Source organism: Corvus hawaiiensis, chromosome 1 (genome assembly GCF_020740725.1).
Source record: "Corvus hawaiiensis isolate bCorHaw1 chromosome 1, bCorHaw1.pri.cur, whole genome shotgun sequence".
Taxonomy (NCBI): Eukaryota; Metazoa; Chordata; class Aves; order Passeriformes; family Corvidae; genus Corvus; species Corvus hawaiiensis.
The window spans coordinates 16,900,754-16,925,930 of NC_063213.1; the positions used below are offsets into that span (position 1 = coordinate 16,900,754).

Here is a 25,177-nt window from a genome sequence, read left to right on the forward strand (position 1 = left end):
GCCTTCACCCTTCCACAGGCCCACATCTTCACAGAGGGTCTTCTCAACCACACCAGCCCCCATCCTGTGCAAACAATTTGCTCTGTCCCTGTGGTGTCTGTGAGACACACAGTAATCCTGCTGTTTACTTCAGCGTGGGCAGGCTAACCATGGTCTTCATAGAAAATCATCACGCTGAATTCACACAAGAAGAAAAGGAAGACATGACTTTATTGATCCACATCCATCCTTAGTGAATAGAAACAACTGGGGATTTATTTTGATGTGTATTGGTTGTTTTGACGTCATTAAATCCCCTTCAAGGTGTGTTCAGTCTTTTGTTAATAAAGAGACAATAAGACCATAAGTCAATATGAGGCGCTGTGATTAGAACTGTAAATTGCTTACTTGATGCTTGTTTTTTAATGTGGGAGCAGGGCAGTTTGATGAAAGACCTTCCATTTCTGCTAGAGACATAATTAATTCAACACCTTGTAACAATGAGGGACTCAAATAGCATTTTCTATTGAAAAGACTCTCAGAATCCATAAGAACTGTTCTATTATTTTTTGTCCCACAGAAGGTGTTTTCCCTAAAATTGAAAATTTTTATCAGAACATGTTGATTTTGTTAATATATTTTGCTTTCTCAAAATGGGTTTTCACAGAGAATCAGAACCTTTTATTTGGCTGGGTTAAGCAAGAAGTTATCTACCACCCTTTTTTGGAGCCTGTGTGACCTGCAGATTAGCGGCCTCCTTTGCTGTTGGTTTCCAGGGACCATCATCCTCCTCAGCCTATGCTTCTCACAATGCTGCCAAAATCCTTCTCTTTACGTCCTATCACAAACATGTCTGTATCAAGGGCACAGAGGGAAATGTAATCCAGCTGAGAGAGATGGGGGGGCACGAAGTAACAGAATTACATTAGCAAATGCTCCTAAATATTTTATTCCTATGGAAGGCCCACTTCAGCTCATTTTAATGGATCAAAATGTGAGAGTCTGATTTGACCAAAACAAGCTTCCTCCTGCTTTCTTAGCACAAAATGTAAAGAATGATGTTAGTTTGATATCCTGTTTGATATCAAATGAAAGAAATGAAAGAAAAAAAAAAAAAGAAAGAAAAAAAAATATCAGAAACCTCTGAGGAAAGGAACTTTTAAGATTTTTTATGAACTCCAAAAATGGACCCATAAAGAAGCTACTAACAGAGACAGTTCCTCAAGTGAGATAAATTAGTGTAGAGCAGCTGAAGATGGCAGTGTTATGACAAATTATACCAACTGCTGACCAGATCCTACATGTTGTCTCTGAGCTGAGCACCTGGTGATCCTCTCTTATGCACCACAAAAAGAGTTGTATTTGACATCTTTACTTACCTTTCATCACATCTAATCAAAATCACACTATCTGTACCAATACCCAAGGCCGCAGCTCCTTTCTTCACAGAAAAGTGACTCTGAAAAAATACATTTATTATTATTTATTGGTTTTATTATTTCTTATCTAATTTAATATAAAACACTACCCTCTTGCAAGCCTTTCAGCAAGAAGTCCCACAAGGCAGTAATTCCATTCAGAGCCCTTTTGGAAATTGATCACTGTAATTTGAGGCTTCAAAGCCAGTCACTACCATGAACTGGAGAAACAGCAATCACTCTAATCTGGGTTTACTCCTGGAATATTACATACACAATTGTGGTCGATGCTGGACCCTGATGCATACCTGCAGCTTCTATTGCTTGTACATATTCAGCTATGAGCTTGAGTTACTGAAACAAAACAGTCTTCCCTAGAGAAGTCATTTAGTTTGTGATGTCCAGAGTCATGTGCTACAATGTATCTTCTGCCCAAATAATATACTGAGAGAAATTAAGATAGGAAGCCTAATTGTGATCTCATGCCAGTGAAAGCCAGTAATAACTCCTGCTAATAAACAGAGCTACTGAAGTTTAAGATCAGAATAGGGCTATTATTATTATTATAGTAAGATTATTAGTTAATCTGTATGTACAAAATAAAATGTGGAAGTTACATACTGGAGTGCAAGTCGGCCTAATTTTCTCTCGCTCATAGGACTTAGCTCCCGAGTCAGTATTGATTTACAATTCTAAATTAAATCCCAGTGATTATGATAATGCAAAAGTTTTATATCAAATTATAGCCCCAAGAATCTGATTTTGAATTAACTCAAACTGAGCTGTTAACAATATTGTCCAAAGTAATTTTAACTACAGATTATTAAACATTAAAAAAATGGAAATTCTTTAGGTATACTACAGTACCATTAGCTTAGGATGTAACACTATAAAAAAGATCCAGAAGATAAAAATCTAGCAAGCCTTTTTAAGTGTCCAGAGTATTAAAGAAGAAAGTATTAAAGTTTGCAGAAGATCACAAAGCAGAAAAGTAATCACTATTGCTTTGCCAAGGGAGTACTTGCAAGTAGCAGAGAGCTATAAGGAAAGAGACTGGCACAGCAGTGCCACACAGTTACACACATGGGCTTCCCTTAAAGGCCATGAGGGCACAGATTCACCACATAAGAAAGGCCTCTATACATAATGAACTCTTTGAAAATTACAGGCCAACTTAATGAAAGAGGAAGAAGAGTAGAAGAACTGCAACATGTATGTCCAGCTTAAGAAGCAAAAAACCTCTGTGTTTTAAAAATTGCTCAGGGAGGAGTTTTCATTGAGTCTTGACTGCTATGGTTAAGATTGCTATGGTTAAGAGTTTCTAGTACAAATTCCTTTTTTTATACACCTGTGTCTCACCATTTTGGCTGAAATTCTTGAAGTTTTCATGATGTCTGCTGACTTTTTCAATAGCCAGACATTTCGAAGAATTTTAGATTGCTCTTGAGTCATGTTTCACTGATGATATATGGACAATTTGAAAATACTTGCTCAAGTAAATATTTTTCATACTACATTTATTTTTTAAATGCACTAGGTTGGTACAGCTTTTCCCTGTGGGATATGGCTGTAGGGTACCAACAACATGTATTGAGCAGCCACTGAACAAGTTGCCTAGATATAAAATCAGTTTTTGAAGTCCTAGTACAGCAAATCACCCCAGTCCCTGAACTAAGCACACTCTGAAATGTAAGCATACACACAGTGGACTGACTCTCGCGTAAACTGATGATAAATGAAATGCATATTCATCACTTAGATGAGCTACAGGGGATTTGTGCCTGTGTTTTAAGTGTTCTGCTGTCCTAGACTGGGTTCCTTGCAGCTAGCCTAACGAAGATGACACCATAAAGTAGGCTTCCTCTGTGTTCTGGGGGAAACAGGCATCTCAAAGCAAGGATTCATCCAGTGTAAAGGGTGCTGGTTTGGAGTGGGTGCTGAATGACCTCAGGAGAAGAAGTTTCTACCCCTTCTCTCTGAACAAAGTCCTGTGATAGCTGCTGTGAGAATGGGAAGGGTACAGCATCTGCAGCCACCAGCACTCCGGACACTGCAGATGTTTAACACCCTGACACTGTCCAGCCTATTAAAGCCACTGGTCACTGGTATGTTCATCTCAGAGTGGGAGTTTGCTCTGTTGTTTTTCTAGCTGGGAGTCACAAGGTGCTAGGAAGTACTTAGACTCTGAACATCACAGCTCAGCCATCACACTGACATTTTTCATGGCATGTTATTTACTTCCCAAAACTGAATTTTTGACCACACGCACTTCCATGAGTTTCATCAGCTTCACTAAATTCAGTGGACTTTTCCCCAGCACAAACGCACTGTAGATGAATGCTTCGATCATGACCAATCCACAAACCTCTAAACATGGAAGATACAAAAGTCTGTTCCCAGCCCTGTGGGCCTCCCTGAGCCCTGTGGGGCAGCAGTGCAACTTCGTGAGAGTGGGGAGAAAAAGAGGCCATGAAATGGCTATTGGCAGGAGGAGGTTTATAAAAAATTCTCAAGTTTAGAAAGTATCTTGGAACTTCGCAAAAATTCAAAACAGAGCAAAAATATTGCCAGCATGACAGTTCACTGATATGCTATATGATGATAGAATTGAATTCATGTACTTTAAAAAATGTAACCTGTTTTTTGTTAATGTATTACACAAACTGATGTACGCATACTGGGCAGTGTAAATATATAAATACAGGTAGAGATTTAGGAATGAAGAGTCACAGATATATTTCACTGGGGTTTGAGTCAATGACATTACATTACAGTAGTTTTGCTCCCTACTCCACACTAGTTAAAAAAGATTTATTATTGCAATTTGTTTTTCTACTAGAAAACAGAACTATTCAAAGTGCCTTAAAGAGAAAAGACAGATTTAAATGATCTACTGTGAGGAAGAAAATTAAGCCCATGTGCTTAAAGGCATCTACTGGAATATGGCCAAGCTCAGCTGCCTTGCTAAGAAGTCTCATGGCACAGCTAAAAGAGCACTGGGGAAAAAAAATCAATGTAGTGCTGATAGCTCAGTTGCCTGAAGGCTTTTTACAGACTGAAGGGAATTCAGTGGTCAGGAACCAAAACTGGTTTAGGGATAAACTGGGAAGAAATACAGAAGTCTGTGCACAGAAGGGCAAATGCAATTACAATTTCTAAACAAACTGAATATGAAATGGCTCGATCTGTGTATACAGTCACAGATATATGACTGCTGTTATGTTTTCATGTTTCAGGGCAACACCACAGGAATTAATCCAAGTGCTCGAGAGGCTCTGAAAGACCCAGGGTGAAAGCAAAATAGAAAAAAATACAGTTGTAGGAGCAAAGAAAACTTTCACAATGATAAATATTAAACTTTGGTTTAATATTCCCGTGATGGTGCTGAAAATTTGGTTGCCTGTGTAATATAATGGTAAACACAGAAAACTATAAAAGTCAAACAGATGAAAAGGTTTGCAGAAATAAACCTGATCAGACAGAACTATTTACAGATGATTTAACTGGGCTAACAAGGAAGGACATTAAATGTGACCTCTTTGCAAATACCAGGGCTACAGACTTTTCAGCCACACCAAGAAGGCAGCTTGAACACCATCTTTCACAGCACAGCTGTTTAAGAGTTATGTGGATCTGAAGTCTTATGCTGGGAGAACCAGGGAACAAAGGGAGGACAGGCACGACTACCTGATGCCAGTCCTGAAGGAAAAGCCAGACTTGAAGACGCTGGAAGGTCTGGAGTTTCACCACCATCCTGGGCTTGCCAGAGAGAGGAGGATGCATAGGTGGGAATGGGCTGTCACTTCAGCTGCCTGGCTTCCTCCCTCCCTCTCTTCATGCACTGCAAAGGGTGCATGGAAGACTGCAAATACACCTCCAGTAGAGAGGAACCTAATTTCCCTATGGAAAGAAATGTGGTAAAACTTAGCGGTGAAGGAGAAGTTACGGATATTAGTGACTAAGAGCATATTAATGGCCAGAAAAAAAAACCAACCTGGTGATTCTGAGCCAGGGGAATTTTCCCTTTATCTGTAATTTCAAATGCTGTTAGGTATAGGTTTGTTCCCCAGATAGCCATTTTTACATGGTTAGCTTTGTAAGGTAGAGACAGCGTAAATGTACTACAAGTGCAATAATGAATAGGCCCTCTGAAAAATGGAAGAATTAGAAAAATTAAAAATGTTATGATCTGAAAAGCACGGCATTGTTATCTAAAGTGCTTCAATATACAGATGCTTCTATTTTTATAGCTTGCCTAATTACTTGCTCATCATCTGGCATGGTTGAAGCTGTCAGGAAAAACCATCCTAATGCCATGAGCCCCATAGGGCATGGCTGTTTTTTCAGATTGCTGTTTCTGCTAGCTTACATAAATCCAGAGTGACACGAGCTTTGTGGAGGTGGCTTATCAGTAACCAGTTCCCAAATGCTGAGCAAGCTAAGCTGTCCTGCAGTTGAGTTGAACCTCCTCTGAGGTCTGTCACTGGCAGCCTGGTGCCCAACAGATCTGGACCCCCAGCCTCACCCCATCATCTATTCACCAGCAAAGAAGGTGAACACACTTTCCTCTTCACCTCTCCTGGGCTTTAAGCATTGTGGAATCCCTGGATGTGTAGGTTGGGCTACTTCTCTCTTAATAATCTAAAAATGTGTGGCTGGTCCAGGCTTGCTGTTTGGGCTCCCTCAAAAGCGGGGAAGAAAAGGTACCTCCAGAAGGCACTACATCTCTAAGGCTTTGGCACCTGTTCTAAACTTAAGATGAATTGTCTTCTGCCGATCTTCCTCTATTTATTGGCTGTAAAAAGTGTATAGACTCAGATTAAATGTTTACACTTAAGGTGATTAACGTTAAGCAACATGAATTCTATCTTTATCATCTAATTTCAAGCTACAGCTTCTCCTTCAATTACCTACAAGAAGAGCATAGTGTGTCCTATCCAAATTTTAAATTCACTGTAATGAGAGCTATATTTGCTGTGGTTTCATTTACCTACTGCTATTCAGTTTTTAGAATTATTTGTTTGTAGCAGGAGAGAAATGAGGATATTAATGTTTCTGAACATACTAGTATATACATCTTTGGCATTTTTGAAACACACAACTTCATGCTGTTTTTCTAATCGGCAAGACTCATTCATTTTTTTTCCAGTGCAGATAGTTTTGCAGTGTTTTATGTGGTAAGAAATGTTGCACTGAGTTCAGGAGGATACTGTGGCAGTGTAAAAGCAACAAGATATTGACAAGATGAAGGGTTAGACCCAAATGATGCACTTCTCCTTAAAGACAGACTGCCCTAGAGCACTACTTTCTGGAAAATGGTTTTACTTTGATTTGAATGGTGCTACTTGACTTAAGTTGTTCCCCAAATAAGACCAAATTTTCACTGTTTCCCCCAGCTTCAAATACCAAAAAAAAAAAATTTCTAGTTATTATGCAATAAGTAATGCAAAGAAAAAAATATGTGAATCCATCAGTTTCATTTTAAGTTTCCTTAGGTGGAAACAAATCTAATTCCTACTTACTCTGTATGCCCAGAGTGTAACTTACAACTTTGTAATCTATGCTACCAAATAGAAAACAGGACTTCCAGGCTCCTCAAATCTTTCTCTGGAAGCAGCATCACACACAACACCCATTGGACTGCTTCTTGCAGGGGGCAGTTCTGCAAAGTGTCTCTTAAATTGCAGGGACAGAGGGCAACACTATGTATCATGGAAATGGTAGACTTGGTTCTACACAGAAACCAATCCAAAACCTTCCATAGCCTGTGTGAAATGGCCTAGCAAGCTACAGACATGGAACTCACTTTTAAATTTCCTTCTGCATCAACACTAAGAAGCTTCATGGTAGGTTTCTGAAACTGTTCAGATAAAAACTTCCCAAAGCCACTCTTCTCCCACAGGTACTGGAATAGTTTGACACATCCCTTGCATCTAATGGGACTTATCCACACGGGGAAAGCAGCATGCAAGAAGCTGAAGAGGTGATTTATTGCTAACTGCCTCCTCTGATCTAGCTTCTGTGTGGATGCTGAGAGCACTATTGCTGGGAGGGTGCTTCCCTACCTCCCCAGACAAGACACCTCTCCCTGTGCTCACCCAGAGAATGAGGTCCCTCCAAGTGTGTGTGTTCAGCTGTCTACAAAGCTGATACCTGGTGAGCAGATACCAGCTGGTACATGCCAGAGCTGCACTCCTAGTGAAGTCTCCAGCAGCAGCTACTTCAACACAAGAGCAGTGCAGATGGGGGGATGACAAGGGCAAGGAGAGCCTCTTCTATGTCCTCTGTGGTTTCTAACTGGGTGAAGAGGTCCCTTATTGTCCGATCGGACTCAATCACCTGCCAGTTCTTACTCTGCATTTCCTTTTCCAAATCTATGATAAGGAATAGTGTTGCTACTCCCTTGCTGAGCACCTGACAAAATGTTCCTTCTTAGGGGGCTTCTAGATGAGTGGGAAAGTAAGAAAGCTGTTGTGGACTACGTGAGAACAGTCTTGCTGGGTTGGAGAACAGAAAAGATGAAAACATTTCTAGATCTTTCCAATTTTAATTCTTTTTTTATTCTCTGAACTGTGGATTGAGCCCACACAGTCCCTAATTAATCATCAACTCCACAGAAATTCTGCAAGTCTCTTTAAGCTATTTTCTTACTATCACTTAAAAGGCCAAAAAGCTGTTTTGTAACTTGAACCCTCTCTACAGCTAAACTTCTCCTCTGCACACTTTTTCTCCTCAGGGCAGCATGACTCTGCCCTTTTGTCTGCTAGGTGTAATCCCTGCTCCATATTATTCCCAGCTGCTACTGGATACTCTTTAAGACAGTGCTGGTTGGGCAGGTCAAAATCACAACAGGGAATGGGTTAAAATTTAACAGGTCTTGCCTCATAGATAAATGGAACAACTAAAATATTCTGAGAAGGCAGCTATCCCTTTCAGCAGCTTTATCCATGCTGAAAAAGGGATGGACTCCTCTGAACAATTACAGCAGCCTAAAGCTGATATACTGGAACACAGGAGGAGGCCTTCACTTCAGATTTTTCATTGTGTTTGAAATGATAGACTGAAATAGGTTTTCACAACTGGCATCCATCACTATTTCCCCTCTGAATCAAGGTCTCTTGCATCATCTTGCATCATGTGCAGTCCAGAACAGCTGCCATGAAGGACATCACTGCTCCTGCACCAGTGCAAATGAAAGAAGACTGATGATATCCTGATGAACACAGAGGACTGAATTAAATCCTGAGTCCAAGTGCATCTCAGTGAAATTAAACCTGTGGAAGACCGACCCAAGCAGTTGCAGGGTACTTCACCATCACTGGTGAAACAGAATCAAACAGAAGCAGAGTGTGCTAAGTTGTGGCTTGGAGAAGATTTGCTGGCTGGGAACATGCACAGTTGGAACAGTCATATAACCCATTTTAGGCACCAAACGTAGGTTGCATATGTAAGGAGGCTCTTTATGGTCAGTGCACGGAAGTAGGTGAATCCCTCCCAAAGGTGATTAAGAACATTTAAATTAAGGAATATTTAGGTTCCTAATTTGGATGCTCTGAGTTTCTCTCCAGAGGTGCTTCTCTTCACTGGTTGTGCAGAGAGCGAGGATGCTAATTTTGAAACATGATGCACTTCTAAATTAGGGAGTTAATTACTTAAAAGCTGTGAATTACTCCTCCCTTCCCTTCTCCCCCACTGGCAGCTGAACCTATCATGGCATCAGGCTGAGTCCAGATTCTGACTACAGCAATAGTGGTGGCAACTGTGACACAACTTCATTCATTTATAGAGAAGGAAGCTCTAGACTGGTAGTAATGAAAATAGTCTCATCTGGGATGCTGAAATTCTTGGCTGAGAATTGCTGATATTGAAATCTCTGCATCTGACTGAAAATTTCAAAATCAAAATCTCCGAGTTTCTAAATATATAGTTACTTTAAACTTTGTTTACTATCACACCATGTGTGCAGAACATGGGGAAATGATACTATGGATCTGCTGCTCCAGCTGGACCCCTACAAATTTATGGGGCCTGATCCCTACAAATCTATTGGGCCTGAATTCTTAAAGAGCTGGCTGAAGTCATCACAAAGCCTCTCTCACTGATTTTTGAGTGGTCTTGGGAATCCAGAGAGGTTGCAGCTGACTGGAAGCTGAGGAATGTCATCCCAATTTCCAAGAAGGAGGACTGTGGAAACTACAGGTCTATTAGTTTCACTTCAGTACCTAGTAAATTCACAGAAAAGATTATTTTGGGAAGTACTGAAACACAACACCTGGAGGACAAGGCAGTAATTGGTCACAGCCAGCATGGCTTCATGAGGAGAAAAGCCCTGCTTGTCAAACCTGATTTCCTTCTACAGGGTAGAAGGGTAACCCACCGAGCTGATCTAGGAAAGCCTAGGATGTAACCTTTTTGGACTTCAGCGAAGTTTTTGATACCGTGTCTCACAGTGTCCTTCTGGACAAAGCATCCGGCTCACAGCTGGATAACCCTGTTACATGATGGGTGAGCAACTGATCAGGGGTCAGGCACTAAGAGTTACACTGAATGGGGTGACAGGGCTCCATCCTCTGCCCTGCACTCTTCAACAACTTCATTAATGACTTGGACCCAGGACTGGAAGGGATACTAGGTAAGTTTGCTGATGACACTAAACTGGGGAGTGCTATTGACTCCCTCAAGGGCAGAGAGGTCCTGCAGAGAGACCACAACCATTCAGAGAGCTGGGAAATCACCAACCATATAAAGATTGAGAGGGTCAAGCTCAGTATTCTGCACCTGGGATGGGGCAACCCTGGTTATGTGCATAGACTGGGGACTGTAGGGAAGTGCCATGTAAAGGGACCTGGGGGTCCTGGTCCATGGCAGGTTGAACATGAGCCAGCAGTGCTCATGGAGCCAGGAGGACCAAGTGTGTCCTGGGGGGCATCAGGCACAGCATCACCAGCCAGGCAAGGGAGGGGATTGTCACACTCTGCTCTGGGGTGCCCTCTCCTTGGATTTTATGTGCAGTTCTGGGTGCCAAAATACAAAAAAGACATTGAGCTGTTAGAGAGTGTCCAAAGAAGGCCCCCAAGGATGGTGAACGGTCTGGAGGGGAAGCCGTATGAGGAGTGGCCGAGGCCTCTTGGTTTGTCCAGCCTGGAGAAGAGGAGACTGAGGCGAGACCTCACTGTAACCTTCAACAACCTCATAAGGGGAGGCAGAGGGGCAGGTATCAAACCCTTCACTCTTGTGATCAGTGACAGGACATGAGGGAGAGCACAAAGCTGAGTGAAGGGAGGCTTAAGTTGGATATCTGGAAAAGGTTCTTCACCCAGAAAGTGGCTGAGCACTGCAACAGGCTCTCCAGGAAAATGGTCACAGCACCAAGCCTGACAGAGTTCAAGAAACTTTTGGACAATGCTCTCAGGCACATGGTGTGATTCTTGGGGTGTCCTGCCCAGGGTCAGGAGCTGGACTTGATGATCCTGATGGGTCCCTTCCAACTCAGAGTGTTCTATGATTCTAAGATTCTACTGTCTGCTTGTTCCATGGCCACTATCTTACAAGAGTATCCAATTGTGCAGAGAGAAACCTCAGTCAGGCCGAGGAGTCTAAAAGTAGGTACATCATCAGCATGATGTGATAATGAAACAAATGACATTTGCATATCTTAAGTGTCTGTTCAGGTCCTGCATGACACTTCCTATCTTAAAAAGGATTGTACTTCTAAGCCTCCGTAATTACTGTAACAGCTTCTGCTGTTTTGAGGGTTAAACCATGATCTTTTGGGTAACTAAGGGTTAAAGGGTCCTGTCTTCACACACAGTGTGGTTTCTTAACTTCTCTACAAGATGGGAACATACTTTATAAAAAGCTTGATTGAGGAAGGAACAAAACTACAATTTCAAGATGCTTTTAGAAGGTAATGGATTTCAGATGCTGTCCTATGAATTCTCTAGTATATTTGATTTTTGAATGTTTAATTTGCTAAGGGAACTTCTTCTTCCCTGGCATGAAAACACAATTATTAAAGCTCATTTCATTATTTCAAGACTGATAGCACAATTTGGGTCATTGTTTAACACTCCATCACTATGAAAACAATGAAATTCTCTAATGATTAATAGGATTTGTTACTTTAAATAATTATGCTGAAACTTATTTGCCCGACTTAGGCTTGCCACTTCCATATGAATAATGTATCCCTAGCTGTGCATCCAGCTTTGGAAAGTTGCTACTCATCCATAGACTGTCCTCTTTAACTGCTATGGGGACAAATATTCTGCAATGTGGAGCCCACAGCTGTGTATCGCATCTCATCCCTTCCTGCTCCTATGAAAAGCATCCTCAGAGAGATTTCCTCCTGCACTTTTCTGATGAATTTTTAGGGTATTTTGTTCTTCATACTTGTATAGAATGGAAACACATTCTATGGTAAGTCTAAAAAGGCACCAGGAGGACATTGTTACCTAACATGGACAGTATCCTGCTGAGCTTCGGCCACGAATGAGTCCTTTCTGGCTGAGCCCACACAGCTGGAGAGAAATCTAGAAGTGGACAATGAAGCCTGAAAACAGCTCACAGCCCCTTCTGGGGATAACCCTTCCTCTTTCCTTTCCTCCTGCGCCCACATTCTCCACTTCAAGCTACAAGGAGTTTTAAATGGTCATAAAGCCAAAAACAACCCCTGCAGTAGAGACTTCTGTATGGTACAAAGAGCAAAGAACTCTCTCATGAGGACTACTTCTGTTTCTCTTGTGCCCACCTCCCCTCGCCTCTGGCACTGCCAGGTCCTGGCGGTGTCTGTGATGAACCCCCATGTGCTGAAGCTTTTGCTAACAGGCAGAAACTCACAGTGAAGCCCAGTTGCCCAACAAATATTGCAGCTGCTCTGCTGTACACACACACAGCACTGCCATACCACTGTCTTCATGTATGTTATCACCTTCTCATTAAATAACAGCAGGATTGGTTTCAGATGGAAAGATTTTGACTCAAAAGGATTTTCTGCTGCCCCAGAGTGACCCAAACAGATGACATTCCTCACAGAAAGTGCTGAAGCCCAATGATGAGCTGTCCTCGTTTGATGTGGTTCTTACCACTCACATCTACACTTACATGGACACAAGTGAGAGCAAAGAAATGGCAGTGGTTTGTAGAGACTGCTCCCCCTGGATTTCAGCCACAGAGAAGTGCAGAGGTCATCCATCTATATGTTAAAAAGCCAGACTCTTCCCATGCTTTTATTCCCAGTGAAGGAATAACAGAAATGAAGACAGTTGACAAACTGCTGTTCAGCTATTTTCTTCATCATAAATTCGTACAAGCAGATGTAACAGATAGGAAAAAACAGAAAAACATACATGTTCTGATGTGAAGGCAACCAGTCTGGGAATAGCTGCCATTCCTTTTTCTTTAACTTCTGGGAACATCTTGAAACGTGCAATCAACATAGCATACATGTTAGATATGGCACCACCTGGAGTCCACAGTAATATACTGTTACTTTTTCTATTCATTGTAATATCATTTCAGAACAAACAAGTCTTGCTATAGTTCTTCTAACTGTAATGCAAATGTCTCTGCCTCGTGGCAGAAATACAGATTCTTCTTCCTGATGCTCCTCACAGCTGGGCTGTGTAATAACAGGATCTACCACACACAAATAGCAACTTACGCAAAAAGTACCACTGCAGAAAATGACTGGGGCTTCCTTTCACCCTCACTCTAGCTACCATCCTTCCTTCAGCCCCCAGTCTTAGCTTTCCATATACCATCAACACATAATCCCCACTCTATTCCACCTCCTAAGCAGATGTCCCCACAAGGCAACTTCCTAAGGGATTTTCAAGTGCCACCTAATTTGTGCTCTCCTCTCCTAAATCAGGGTGGTGTTTCATTCCCCAGCTTTGAGCAAACCCACCCACTGAGACCCAACAGCCACTATCTTCTGGATAACTGGAGTGGGAGGAGGAAAGAGAAAGGGAAAAGGGTCATTCTAACAAATACTTTTCATTTTAATTGTCCTCTGATGGGAACAAGGGGAAAAGGTTAAATGTCCCTAACACTTGCCTTAAATCCACTGGCATACCTTGACTTAAAATAGCCATTTCAAGATGGATATTTTACCCAATTCAAGATGGGTATCAGATCGACAGCTCTGCAGTGGTCTGTTTTTCCTTTCTGAGATTTTTACAAACAGTCTCTGTGTCTACAGTGGAACAATGTTTGTCTTTACATTACTGCTGCAGGAGCACTTTGGGAATATAATGCAGTACCTGAGGCAGAGGCTGAGAACTTCTACGTTTTTATGCACAAAAACACGTACACAGACAGACGTATACATGAAATCCATCAGGTTTATCCTGTGTGTATATATATATACACACAGAGAGATTGATTACGTATTAATGTTTATGCACACATATTTATATAAAGCAAAGGTTTTAAATGAACAGGTCAAAATGCTGCTTGCCACTAAGGTAGAGTTCAACTATTGCAACATTCATCCATCTAAAAATGGAGTGAAGAGCACAAGATGTGCACCTCCAGAGGATAGTTCAGCTCATCCTACGGCAGCTGTTTGTGGTAGGTGGGACTTGCCCTGCAGATGCAGCTGCCCCTCTCCCTCAAATATATGGGAGCTGGTGTAACTAGGCCAGGATAGACACCCAATGCTTGGACAGCCAAAGTGAGATAAGATAAAATCTACCTTTTGAGAAGATGAAGGAAGCACTCTTGGGTATCTGTGCTGGCAAATTTAACACTGTTTTCACTTTTTAAAGATTTGGTTTAATCTCACTGGAGATAAATATACTGTTCCACAGCCCACACAGGCTGTGCCCTTCATTGCTAATCAGTATCCTAGCTCTGCTCTTGCAGTGAGGTTGCCCTGCTCTGAGCTTTCCCTGACCTCACTGGCCCTCCTGTGAATCCAAAGGAAAATGCCACAGAAGAATGGCATTGCTGGCATACGGGTCAGTACAGATTGGGCTTTTTCTTCCCCTTTCAACTGTCTTGAGAGATATGAATGTATTTCTACACCTCTATTCAGAAATGACAAAACAAGAAATGGAGAGATTAAGTGGAAATGCTCAGGTACCTGTCCCTAAAAAGTGCATGCAACATTGCAAAAATGCATGAAATCATGCAACTGCTGCTATTGATGATTTAGGTGACTGAACCAAGTTGAAATAATTTGGCCTATTTTGTCCAAAGTCATTGGCTCAGCATCAAAAGAATCAAGACTGAAATGTTAAGTTTCAATACCAGGCTTTCCTATTAGTATTTATTGCTCAGTAATTTAACCTCAAGTTTATTCATAAGCCTGCATTCTGGTTTTAATTTTGTAGTTGTGTTCACATCTGCAGTTAATTGCAGGTAACAAAACACACCTACAGAATTTGGAGAAAATAATCAGGCTTTTACGCTGTACATGTATTGATACTGTATATTTCATTCCAGAGAATGCAGAGAGAAAGAACCTTTCCTTTGCAATAGTAAGGTCTTCAGCTAAAGCCATGACAGATCGGATTGAGAAGACACCACAGAAATTCTTTTGATTATTTCCTAAAAAAGCAGAACCTGCATACTGAGTATTGCTGCCTTGAGAGAGTAAATTAGAAAGATGCACTTTGCACAAACCAGAAATTGCAGAGAAAGAAAGAATCAGAGAGGGCGGCCCTGCAAATGCCAGCGCAGGTACATGCCTGCCAGAGAGCCTGTCCCCACGCAGGTTTCAGCTTGATGAAGTGAGCCCTGACACACCAGCAACACCCTGGCCCAGTGCCAGGCAGCGCCTTTTGCAGCCCCAGCAGAGCAAGCAGTTCCTCCTGAGGCATATACCTTTCCTGACTCACACTATCTCTACCTGAGTTTGCCAGACTCCGGCAGATCTGGTGTACACACTGAGCCTTTCACTCATCCTGCTGCCATGCCCAGCTCTGCCCTCCAGGGCTGGCTGGGCAGCATTACTATTGCTCTTCTCTCACCCTGCAGGCCCCTGACCAGCCCAGTGGGAAGGTGAGGAACCAAGACCAGCTGTACTGAGTCAGGTCAGGGTTAGTAACCAACCACTGTTCAGTTTCCACAAGCTTTCACTTTGGTCCTGAGCTCGTGATACACATTTAGACACCTGGTGTGATGGAGGCCAAGGTTTTCAGGGGGATCTCTAAGCACCACAGCAAAGCTGTCAGAGCTTTTGCTGTCAGTACTTTTTAAGTAAGAACTCATCAAAAAGCAGTGTCAGTTCTTCTCATCTATTTCATCTGTGGAAAGGGCCAGAATAAAACTCCCCCACCACTTCCCACATGTGCATTCAGATGTGAGAAGCTGAAGATGATCCTTGCCTGACCTTCATGGCTTCAAAGAGCTGAATGTCCTGGGCTGCTATCAGTGAAGCCTTTCCTCTACTCAACAGTGCACTCTTTCTCTCTCCATTAGGTCAACTAACTTCTCTTCCAGAAAGGCTCCTTCTGCAACAGTTAACAGTCTGTTCTCTTTTGACAAGCCATGATATTATACCCAATGTAAATTCTTTCAGTATTTTGCAATTTAGTGAGATAGACAGGCCAAAATTTTTGGGCAATGAAATAACAGAGTCAGAGAAGAAGTGACAAAGAGTATAAACCAAAAGACTAAGTGGAATGATTAAAAAAATAAAAAAGTCTTAAGAATGTGTGTCAGTGATTTCTCTACACTAACTTTTTTGCCTTATTGACTTGCCCTGAAGGAACCAAGTTTCTAAGCCTTTAAGCACTCAGATTAACTAGCCACCCAAGTACCCCACTGAGCTAAACAGGTCAGCTTCACATGGAAAGCTAACAGCATGCTCTAATGCTGGCAGGGTCTTACTGACTCCACTACAATTGCTGGAAGGGATGGTACGTCTTTCCCTGTTTGCTCCAGTTTCCCCTGCGGTGATGGAGAGCTTTGTTGTGCTTCTTCCCTCCATTATTAATACAATAGTCTTTCTATTTCACGTAATCCATAAAAAGTGGGGGCAAAGCAAAACTGCAAGGCAAATGTCTCCTCTCATTATGTTTCCTATGTGCCAATACAGCTGCTCATCATGCAGTGCAATTTGCTCAAACAGACCCTCATAATCACATCCCTGAAATTCATAAACATGCAATACTTTATCTCAAAGAGGCCACTGGTGTTTACTAGCAAGCGTCCTCTCAAACATTCATATTTAATTATATTTACTCTTTAGCTACAGGGGATGTCATATACCACAGTCTGAAAAATAGAGAAAGCTTGAAATGTCATGTACCAGGTGAAAATATCCCATCGCCACAGCCCCCTGGCCAGCCAACCATCTCTCTCATTTTCCTTAGTGTGACATATTCCAAAAGTACAAACACTGGAGCAATTTCATAGGTGAACCTGAAATGTAGTAATGTCCATATTTAATACTTTCATCTACAACACCAACACATCTTTTTCCAATATTACATTACATTATAGCCACAATATTCTTTATCTTATACTGGGTAGATTTCTGTTTCACAATACTTTCCACGGTCTTCCTTCTGATTTGACATCAAATGTCTAGAAGGAGAAATACAGAGAGCGCTTGAGAATATATTTCCACCCACTCCAGTGAAAAAAATCTTGCCCACCTCTCCCAGGTTCAAGGCTTTGTCCTTTATCCAAGAGACCTGGGTAGAGGCAGCCCTTTGCCTAGCACAAACCCATGTGCATGTCCAGAGGCACATGTCAGCAGTCCTACTCATAAAACCCAGACAGTGTGTGAAGCAAAGCAAGTACACAAAAATGCTTCCTAATCCCAAAGTGAAAAAACCCCACACTTTAAGTTCTGCGTCTCTTTCTTAGAGAGAGCAATGGCTTTGCCTGCTCTGGTACGGATTGTACATAAGCCCTCTACATGAATGCAACTGTTCACTTAGCACGCCTTTCATTTTACATATTTATGCATGCAAAATGCTAAACTGTATATATTTTTTGTGTGCTTTTGGGAGGTAGCAAAATCAATATCTTATCAGTATGATGAAATTTTATAAAAGACAGCCTACAGGACAATGTTGAAAGTCTTTCTGTAAAAAACTGTTGTAATAATTTAAAAAGCAGATAATTTTTTCCCCAGCAATTTTAACATACAATTATTCTTTCACTCAGATACAGCAACTAGTATTTTAGAGTATAACAGTGAAACTATATTAAATATCTATAGATTAAATTAAAAAATCTTCTACTTACATATTAGTATTTGCTGCTGATGTCAGCCAGTCTGCCGCCAATCCAACCATGTCCAATCCAGTTGAAAGTTGATTAAAATATCTAGGGTGCCCTGCATAAGATGGAAAATGTTATCAAAAGGCTGATGATTCTGAATGAAACTGTTCAGTGCTGAACAGTATATTTACCTCCATATTTCTATGGAGAAGGAAGCGCTTTCAAGGTATGAAACAAAGCAAACAGCAGTAAATATATTTCTTGAAAAAGGCAAGATAATTTCTCTTCTTTCTCATTCCAAACTCAGTAAAATCAGAGTAATTACACTCAATGTGGAATAATGAATTCCAACACTCCCTATTATCCTTTCAATATGCCTTGAAAATTAGCACATTGCTGCCTCACAAAAATAGCTGTTTGCTCCCGTTAGTGTGTCACATGTTGTCACGGGCTATGGTTTTGCCTGACTAGGTTTGAAAGGCATGCATGAGACGCCATCTGAAGAGCTTGCCAGGACATATAACATCAGTGATGAATGGCCAATGATTGTAACAGACGGGGCGAAATGAGAAAATGGAGTATTTTGGTGACTGCTTTGCACACGACTCAATGGCTGATGTTTGTACAAAGATGGCAGGGAAGGTGGTGGTCCTTGTCATTTCTTCACTGTCAGAGTGCAATTACAAATATCCTGGCTACTTGCAATTGTGATTTTAATCAAATGCCATGAAAACCAGCACTGCTGCCCCAGCAGAATGATGCACAGGACTATATTCAGTGAGCTGATAGTCGATTCACTTGGTTAATCTAATTGGCCCCCATTTTTTTTTCTAAAATCCTCCTAGAGATTTTCCTTAAAAATGTGCCTAGAGCCATTAAGCACAGGAAGAATTAAAATTCCATTTTTACTAGTTGCTTCCCACAAGTAAGTGGCATAATTACTGGTACAAATTATGGATGGTCCACAATTACTTAAATGCCCTCCAACTCGAAGGCAGCCTCTGCTTGGAAAACACCTGTCCTGACCCTTAGACGATGTTCTGTTATTGCCATCAGAGAAAACAAAAGATAGAGGAAGATGATTGAGGAAATGCAGACCCAGCACTGAGAGAAAACTTATCTTTGGTCTCCTGTGGCCTCTTATCAGGCATAGACACATGGCTGGCAGAGCAGCATGGGGAATTGCTCCCCAGCTCCCATCCTGCAGCACACAAAGGCAGAGTAATCAGGCTGAGCAGACAGACCAGAGCTGAGGATATGAGGCAGGGGACACACGTGCAAATTCCACCTCCCTCTGCCCTTAGCCTAAGACCAGCCCCATGCTATTGCTATCCAGCCTGATCACATTTTGCACTGAGCTTCCCCCTCTCAGTGACAGAAACTCCCACCTTGCCCTTGTCTGTGCTGCCAAACACAGGCAGCCAAAGCCCCTGAGCACCGACGAATGATGCTGAGATCCAGCAGAACAAAATGGATCTTGCTCCCTGCTCTTCACACTCTTGAGTGGGTTTGGTGGACCTGAGACACATGTGCACCCCGTCACCACCACAACAGCCTCAGCAATCCTGTTCCAGAGGCTCTGCCTGCAGAGAACTGCACCTCCCCTGACAGAGGGATTTTGAAAGAGATTTCCACATTTATACCTTAGGTTCCATATCACAGCTGGATCCCAAATTTCACCTGAAAGTAACAGAAAATTAGGAGCTAAAAGCCTCTAGTGGATCTGGGCTACAGGAAAGCTCAAAGAAGTTACAAAAACTCCTGTTTTGGAAATAAATCCACACTGAAAAGCTGGGGAATAGCAGAATTTGTATCTGCAGCTGCAGTGTCTCAGCGGTTCTCTGTCAGCCACATATCCAGCCCTAGGCGACAGCCCTGTTGTCACTGCTTGTTGTTTTAAGCAAACCTCCCAGCACACCACCTACTTTGGGAGCCGCCGTAGGAACAGGGCCGGGCGCACGCGGGGGTCGGGCAGCCGTACCCTGGAGCGAGTGAGGTGGAGGGAGCAGTGCTGCATCGAGAGATGTCAGGCCAGAGGGAGCAGGAGCTGCTACTGCTGGGAGAGCCCCGAGCACCCACACCTGTGACACAGCCCTTCCACGTCGTGCCCTTCCCTTCCCTTCCGCAGCACGGCTGTAACGCAGAAGGGCAGGGAACGTACTGCCCCAACCTGACCCCTGCCCCAGCTGCAGGGGTTTGTCTGTCCATGTGACACTTCAATACGTGAGCGAGCTCTCTTCCGTTGGCTAGATGGCCATAGAAAACTGAGCCTTTGCTTAAAATACAGGCTCCACTGGCCAGGTAAGAAGTGCTTGTGAGAGGTGCTAAAAAATCACTACCCGGGTGCCTCTGCCTGAAATACACATCCTTTGTTGAGGTCGTTCCTGAACAAAGAGGTACTGGAAAAGAGACTGTGACAGGGTGAAGAATGCGGGGAGAGGTGAAAATAGATTATTACTTAATGGTTTGTTTAGCAATACACGGTGTATTCACAGACATCCCAGAGTAAACCAGGAAATGATGGCCAAGAACCAGGGCCAAGGCACAGGGACGCCCGGGGCTTGGCTTTCCCTACTGAGGGCGTGCCTTTGCCCCACACACCCTCTCAAACACACTCCCACCTGCACCGGTTTGAGGCACGGGCATGCCCAGCACGAACACACGGCCTCCGCAGCTGCCACAGGGAAGCGACGAGAAGGGCTGGGCACGGCCGGACACACGGATAAAGGCACGGCTGGCAGCACTGAGCCTGCAGCCTCGCTGCCTGCGTGGCCGGCATCAGGGCCTGCCAGGGTACACGGCTGGGCCAGAACCGGCTCTTCGGGCCCTTCCTGGAGTTTTCAAGCCATTTTTAAACGTTCCTATTTCAATTCCCCTGTTTCAGTTGTACAGTGCACAGTAACTGAATTTCACACCCATCTTTTCCTGCATTCGCAGTCACTGCCTTTTACGTTCTCTCAGCAGGAATTCCATCTCTGCTGGTAAGGGAGCAGAATGTGTGGCTTCCCCGGGCACTCCAGCGAACCGTGGCATGCAGGCAACACCTGGGAGCAACCCACACCTGCCCCTCGGCCGAAAAATCAGCTATCTTCCTCGTCGAATCCCTGGACCTGGGGATCCAGCTGTGAGACTAATCTATGCAACACAATTTATTTTTCAATCATCCTCTCGGACCCCTGCAGCCAAACGCCGCCCAGGAGGCGCCGTGTCCGGCGGGCTCCTGCGGCAAGAGTGGAAGCAGACGCTGCCGCCAGAAACCTCACCATATTGTCATTCCTCTGAGGGTCATTCCAGTGTTTTACTCTGAAGCACATGCAGAAGGGCTCCAGGTGTAAACCGCATGTATTTCGTAAACCCCCTCCCAGGCTGGGGCTGTCACCCCGGGGTGCTGAGGAGCAGCAGCAGCCAAGCGAGGCGGCTCTGCACCCTCTGGGCTGAACCCCGCCACGCCACCACATTTCACAAAAGCCCCCAGCACCCGTTTTCAGACTTCATAAACATTATTTTCATTAAAACAAATTTTAAAATGCCAAGATGGGAAAGCCGCCGATATTTAGAGAGAGGAAGAGAAATGGTAATGTTGTTCTAAAGGGTCTTTTCTGGATGCACAAAATTAAATAAGTCTATTATGTGAAAACAGGTTATATCAAAAAACTATTAATGAAAATCACCTAAGAAACCCTATTTTTTTATTTCCCACATTCTACATCATTCTGTGCAAACATGTTTCCTATGCTCTACCCAGACATATCACATAGATCACTGGACTGATCGACTTTGCTCCTGTGGATATCATTTATCTAACTATTTATTCCAATATTTTGCAGACGTTTTGAGAGCACCCGACCCATGCATCAAAACATGCGGATGGTCATTTCCACCTCTAAACGAGGAGGATTACACAGATCCCTCACAATCTTTACCGGGATCGGTCTGTTCTGTTCTCTTCTCAAAACCTGGGATTTTTTTGTTTTCCGCTCAACCTCTAGTCACAAATCAGCCTTTTGTCTCTTTCAGTAATTGCTACACATTTATTTTTAAGCAATTTCTCAGTAATTCGAATTCCCTCCCACTAAGAGCTCCCCGGACTCCCTATTATTTCCCAATGACAGCGGTAATTGCGGCTCCGCTTTCTGCCTGCTCCGCCGCAGATTATTTTAAGGCGGCCCCGGTGCGGAGTCGGGCGCTGCCCCACGCCTGGGCGAGCCCCATGCTGCCTCCCCCCACGAAGCCCGCAGCGGGGCACGACTAACGGGGAATCCCAGGCAGGCAGGAGTCAACCCACCCCTGCTTCCCCCAGTGAAAAACAACAAATGGCTGTTAAAACAAATCGGACTTCAGTTTTATTGCTTGAGTCTAAACTTGAAACAAAATCCTCAATATTCCTATGTACGGCTCTGCTAAATTCTCCAATTTTTATTTTATGTCCTGCAAGCGAAGTGAGAGACACTGCAAATGGCCGCTCAGAGCTCGCATTTACAGGCCATTTACTGCGATTTTGGCTCTTAAATGAGCTGGTCCCTGCTGTCCCCCGTGCAGCGACTCCCGGCTACCCCGAGCTCCGCGCCCGCCGCACCCCCGCTCTGCAGGGAGCAAGAGGCCATGGCCAGGGCATCACACGCGAAATGCATGAAAAGGAACCGCAGAAAGTGGTGAAGGTGGTGCAAAGTCTGCTCAGTGGCACACCCGGCAACTCCGACGCACAGAAGCATTAATTTTAAATCGGAAAGAGTGCGCGAGGCTGCACTGACAGCTACAGATATGGAGCTGCTGGAGTGGTTTATCATTTTGGAAAACGATTTCTGTCTCTGCTAGAAATTGCTTGGAGCTGACAAAATACAGTTGCTGCTTCAATCTTTAACGTTTCAAGCTAAATTGAAATGACACCTTTAATCAATGGATGAGACCATACAGGGTAGAAAATGAGCATCGCTATTACCTGTTTTAATTGCATACTTCAGAGTTGTTCTGCAGTTCAATAAAATTTCTTCCAAGGTCTGTGGCTGGTCTGCCAGTTCCCAGTTATATTCCTGGAGCAGCTCATTTGGATAATGGAAATCAATAACTTTGGTTGATCTATCAAAACTTTTCACCACATACTGAAGTAAAATGTCCACAACATCTTGTAGGAAAGACATAGTAGTTATTTCTCCATTGCATGTCGGCAGAAGATCTGGGAATGGAGAAATTTAAAAGTCAACTTCTTTTTATGACCACATGCATAGATTTAAAACAAAGGCTTCTCCCATTTATGTTTAGGAAATCTTTATACAGTGTTCAATAAAAAGAGGTTTTGTTTTCATTTAATAAGCAAATTGGCAAGGTTGTATTTCAAGGAATGTCCTGAGAGATAACACGATTTTATATCCTATCTAAATTGGACAATTCTGTCCACAGTGTATTTCAGACCGATTTTTAAGACAATGAGAGCAGGGAAACAAGAAAAAAAGGGAAAACGAATCTTAGGAGAAATAAACACTGAGCAACAAATGCTACAAGCAGCACCCTAAAAACTGTCATTTGCCTTGCAATGAAATACCTTCGTGGTGACTCTCCTATGCAAGTGACTTGTTGATAATTTAATGTCCTTTTTTGAGGCAATGCTGCAGGAGCTCTCGGTGTGCACAAAGCTTTTGTTTAAGCGCGATGGCTCAGTCAAAGCCAGACTGTAGTGGAAGACCCTAATTTGGGGTCCCGGGATGCCGAGCAAACGGGAGAGCTCCTGGCCAGCGCATGTCGGCAGGCAGCTGGGATTTATTCACTAGTGGAGACGCTACCTCCAAGGTCAGAAAAGTACAAAAATATCTCGAATTAAAGCAAATGAGTAAGAGAGCGCTCGATCTCCCTCCTCCCCTCCAACCTGAATTACATCGCAGGGTCTTCAAAGAGAAGGTCGCTGCTGTCAGTGCTCCTTAGAAAGAGAAAGATGCAGGCTCCAGCACGTGGGATTTTACCGCTTTCGGTTTTTCTTTTCGGGAATTTTAGTTGTTTGAGTGATTTTTCGCGGGTTTGAGCAATGCCCGGAGGGGGCCGGGGCTGAGGGCATAGAGCTCCGCCGCGCACCGCTGGGTCCCCACGCCTCCGCGCAACGCGGGCAGAGGCGATTTCCCCACCGAACCGCTGGTGGTTTTTTTTCTTGTTAGTTTTAGAGAAGCAGCGTGCCCCGGGAGCGCCGTTACCTGTTGAGTGCAGAAAGGCGTAATTCACGTCTGCTTTTTGACAACCGCAGGGTTTTTTGTCGCAGGTACAGGTCGGCTTCGGCTCCGCTACCCCCGGGGCTGCTGCCCTGGCACCAGTTTCCACGGGCTTCTCGGCATCTCCGTAGAGCAGGGCTTGACAGCGACACGGACACACGGCCTCATTACCGGGCCATCGACCCTCGTCCCCCGCACCCCGCCCCCCCGGCCCGAGTCAGGTCCCGGGGCGCTCCGCGGGCGCGCAGCCGCGCCACCGCCGCGGGCTACCGGGGCCTCCCTGCCCTTACCGCAGAGTTTGTTTCCGATCCCTCCCGTGAACTTCTGGGCAACCTGACACCAAGCTCTGGCTGTAAGAGAAAATCGAGCGGAGGGTCCGTGGGGACGGGCGTGGGCTGGGGGCGTCTGGTCCGACCCCCGGCGCCGCTCCCCAGGAACCCCCCGCCCCGCAGAGCCCCGCCGCGCTGGCCCGGGCTCGAGCCGCCGTCGATCCCCGCCGCCCGCACCGCTTCGTCCCGCCGGTCGAGCAGCCACAAAGGGGGCTCCGGCGACCGGGCAGCGCTGTCACGGCGGCTCCGTCGGGCCGGTCCCGCCCGGCCGCTCGGCGTCCCCCTACCTGTGCCGGGGGTCTCGGCGGCCGCGGAGCCCTCCTCGGCTCCGAAGGGCCAGAAGCCGGAGCCGGGGCTTGCCATGGCGAAGGCGAACCGGCGGGGCGTGCGAAGAGCGGCGAGCTGCAGCCCAGGCGGCCTGAGCGAGTGTGCGTGAGTGTGAGTGTGCGGGTGTGTAAGTGCGCGCGGCTGCGCCAGGCGGCGGCAGGCGAAGGGGCGGGAGCGCCCCGGGCACGCGTGGGTGGGAGCGTCTCCTGTGGGTGCCCCTGGGGCGCGCTCCGCCGAGATGCCGCGGCCGCGCCCCGCAGGCGCTGCTGCCCGGGACGGGGCGGGCGGCTCCACGGGAAGAGGTGCCCGCTGAGGCGGCCAGCAGCGACGGCGTCGGCTGTTCTAAAAGGTGTCCGCACCCTGCATCGGAGGATCGAGGGGCGGCGGTGGGAGGGCGATAGCATTCGCGGCAGACCCGAGCTATAGGGGCTGCTTGCGCTGGGGCTGCAGCTGCCTTGGGGGGCGAAGGCGAGCGAGGTGGCCTGTGCCGTCTTCACCCCACCGACGGTCCGTGCGGCCGCAGCCCCGCGGGGCGGGAGGAGAGGGCCGAGCCTCCCGGTGCTGCCGAGCGCTGAGCGGAGTGGAATGGTAGTTTTCCAGGTCTTGGCGTGGGCGGCCGCGGTGGTCTAGCCTGGTACCCTGACGAGAAGGTTGGGACTACGGGGAAGTGTCCTCAGTCCTTTAAGATGCAAAGCGAGGGAAAATCCCCCCACCCCACCTCCCACTTTTGCACCGGGGCACCTCCGCA

At 44.9% G+C, this 25,177-nt stretch overlaps 1 protein-coding gene across 2 annotated transcripts in view; it reads right to left on the minus strand.

Annotated features, from left to right (window-relative positions):
- Positions 1-24,567, minus strand: part of GAD2 (glutamate decarboxylase 2) — a 41,515-nt gene extending 16,948 nt beyond the window's left edge. Inside the window, exons 1-8 of one of the 2 annotated variants that reach the window (XM_048294758.1) lie at positions 24,390-24,567; positions 24,064-24,123; positions 23,759-23,911; positions 22,519-22,752; positions 17,604-17,694; positions 16,657-16,769; positions 12,746-12,861; positions 1,359-1,438 (exon numbers count right to left, since the gene is read on the minus strand). In XM_048294758.1, the coding sequence (XP_048150715.1) occupies positions 1,359-1,438; positions 12,746-12,861; positions 16,657-16,769; positions 17,604-17,694; positions 22,519-22,752; positions 23,759-23,911; positions 24,064-24,123; positions 24,390-24,465 (923 nt within the window). In that variant the 5' untranslated portion in view covers positions 24,466-24,567. The remainder of the gene's footprint in view (positions 1-1,358; positions 1,439-12,745; positions 12,862-16,656; positions 16,770-17,603; positions 17,695-22,518; positions 22,753-23,758; positions 23,912-24,063; positions 24,124-24,389) is intronic. The other variant, XM_048294765.1, reaches the window with a different exon arrangement.
- Between the last annotated feature and the right edge of the window lie 610 nt (positions 24,568-25,177).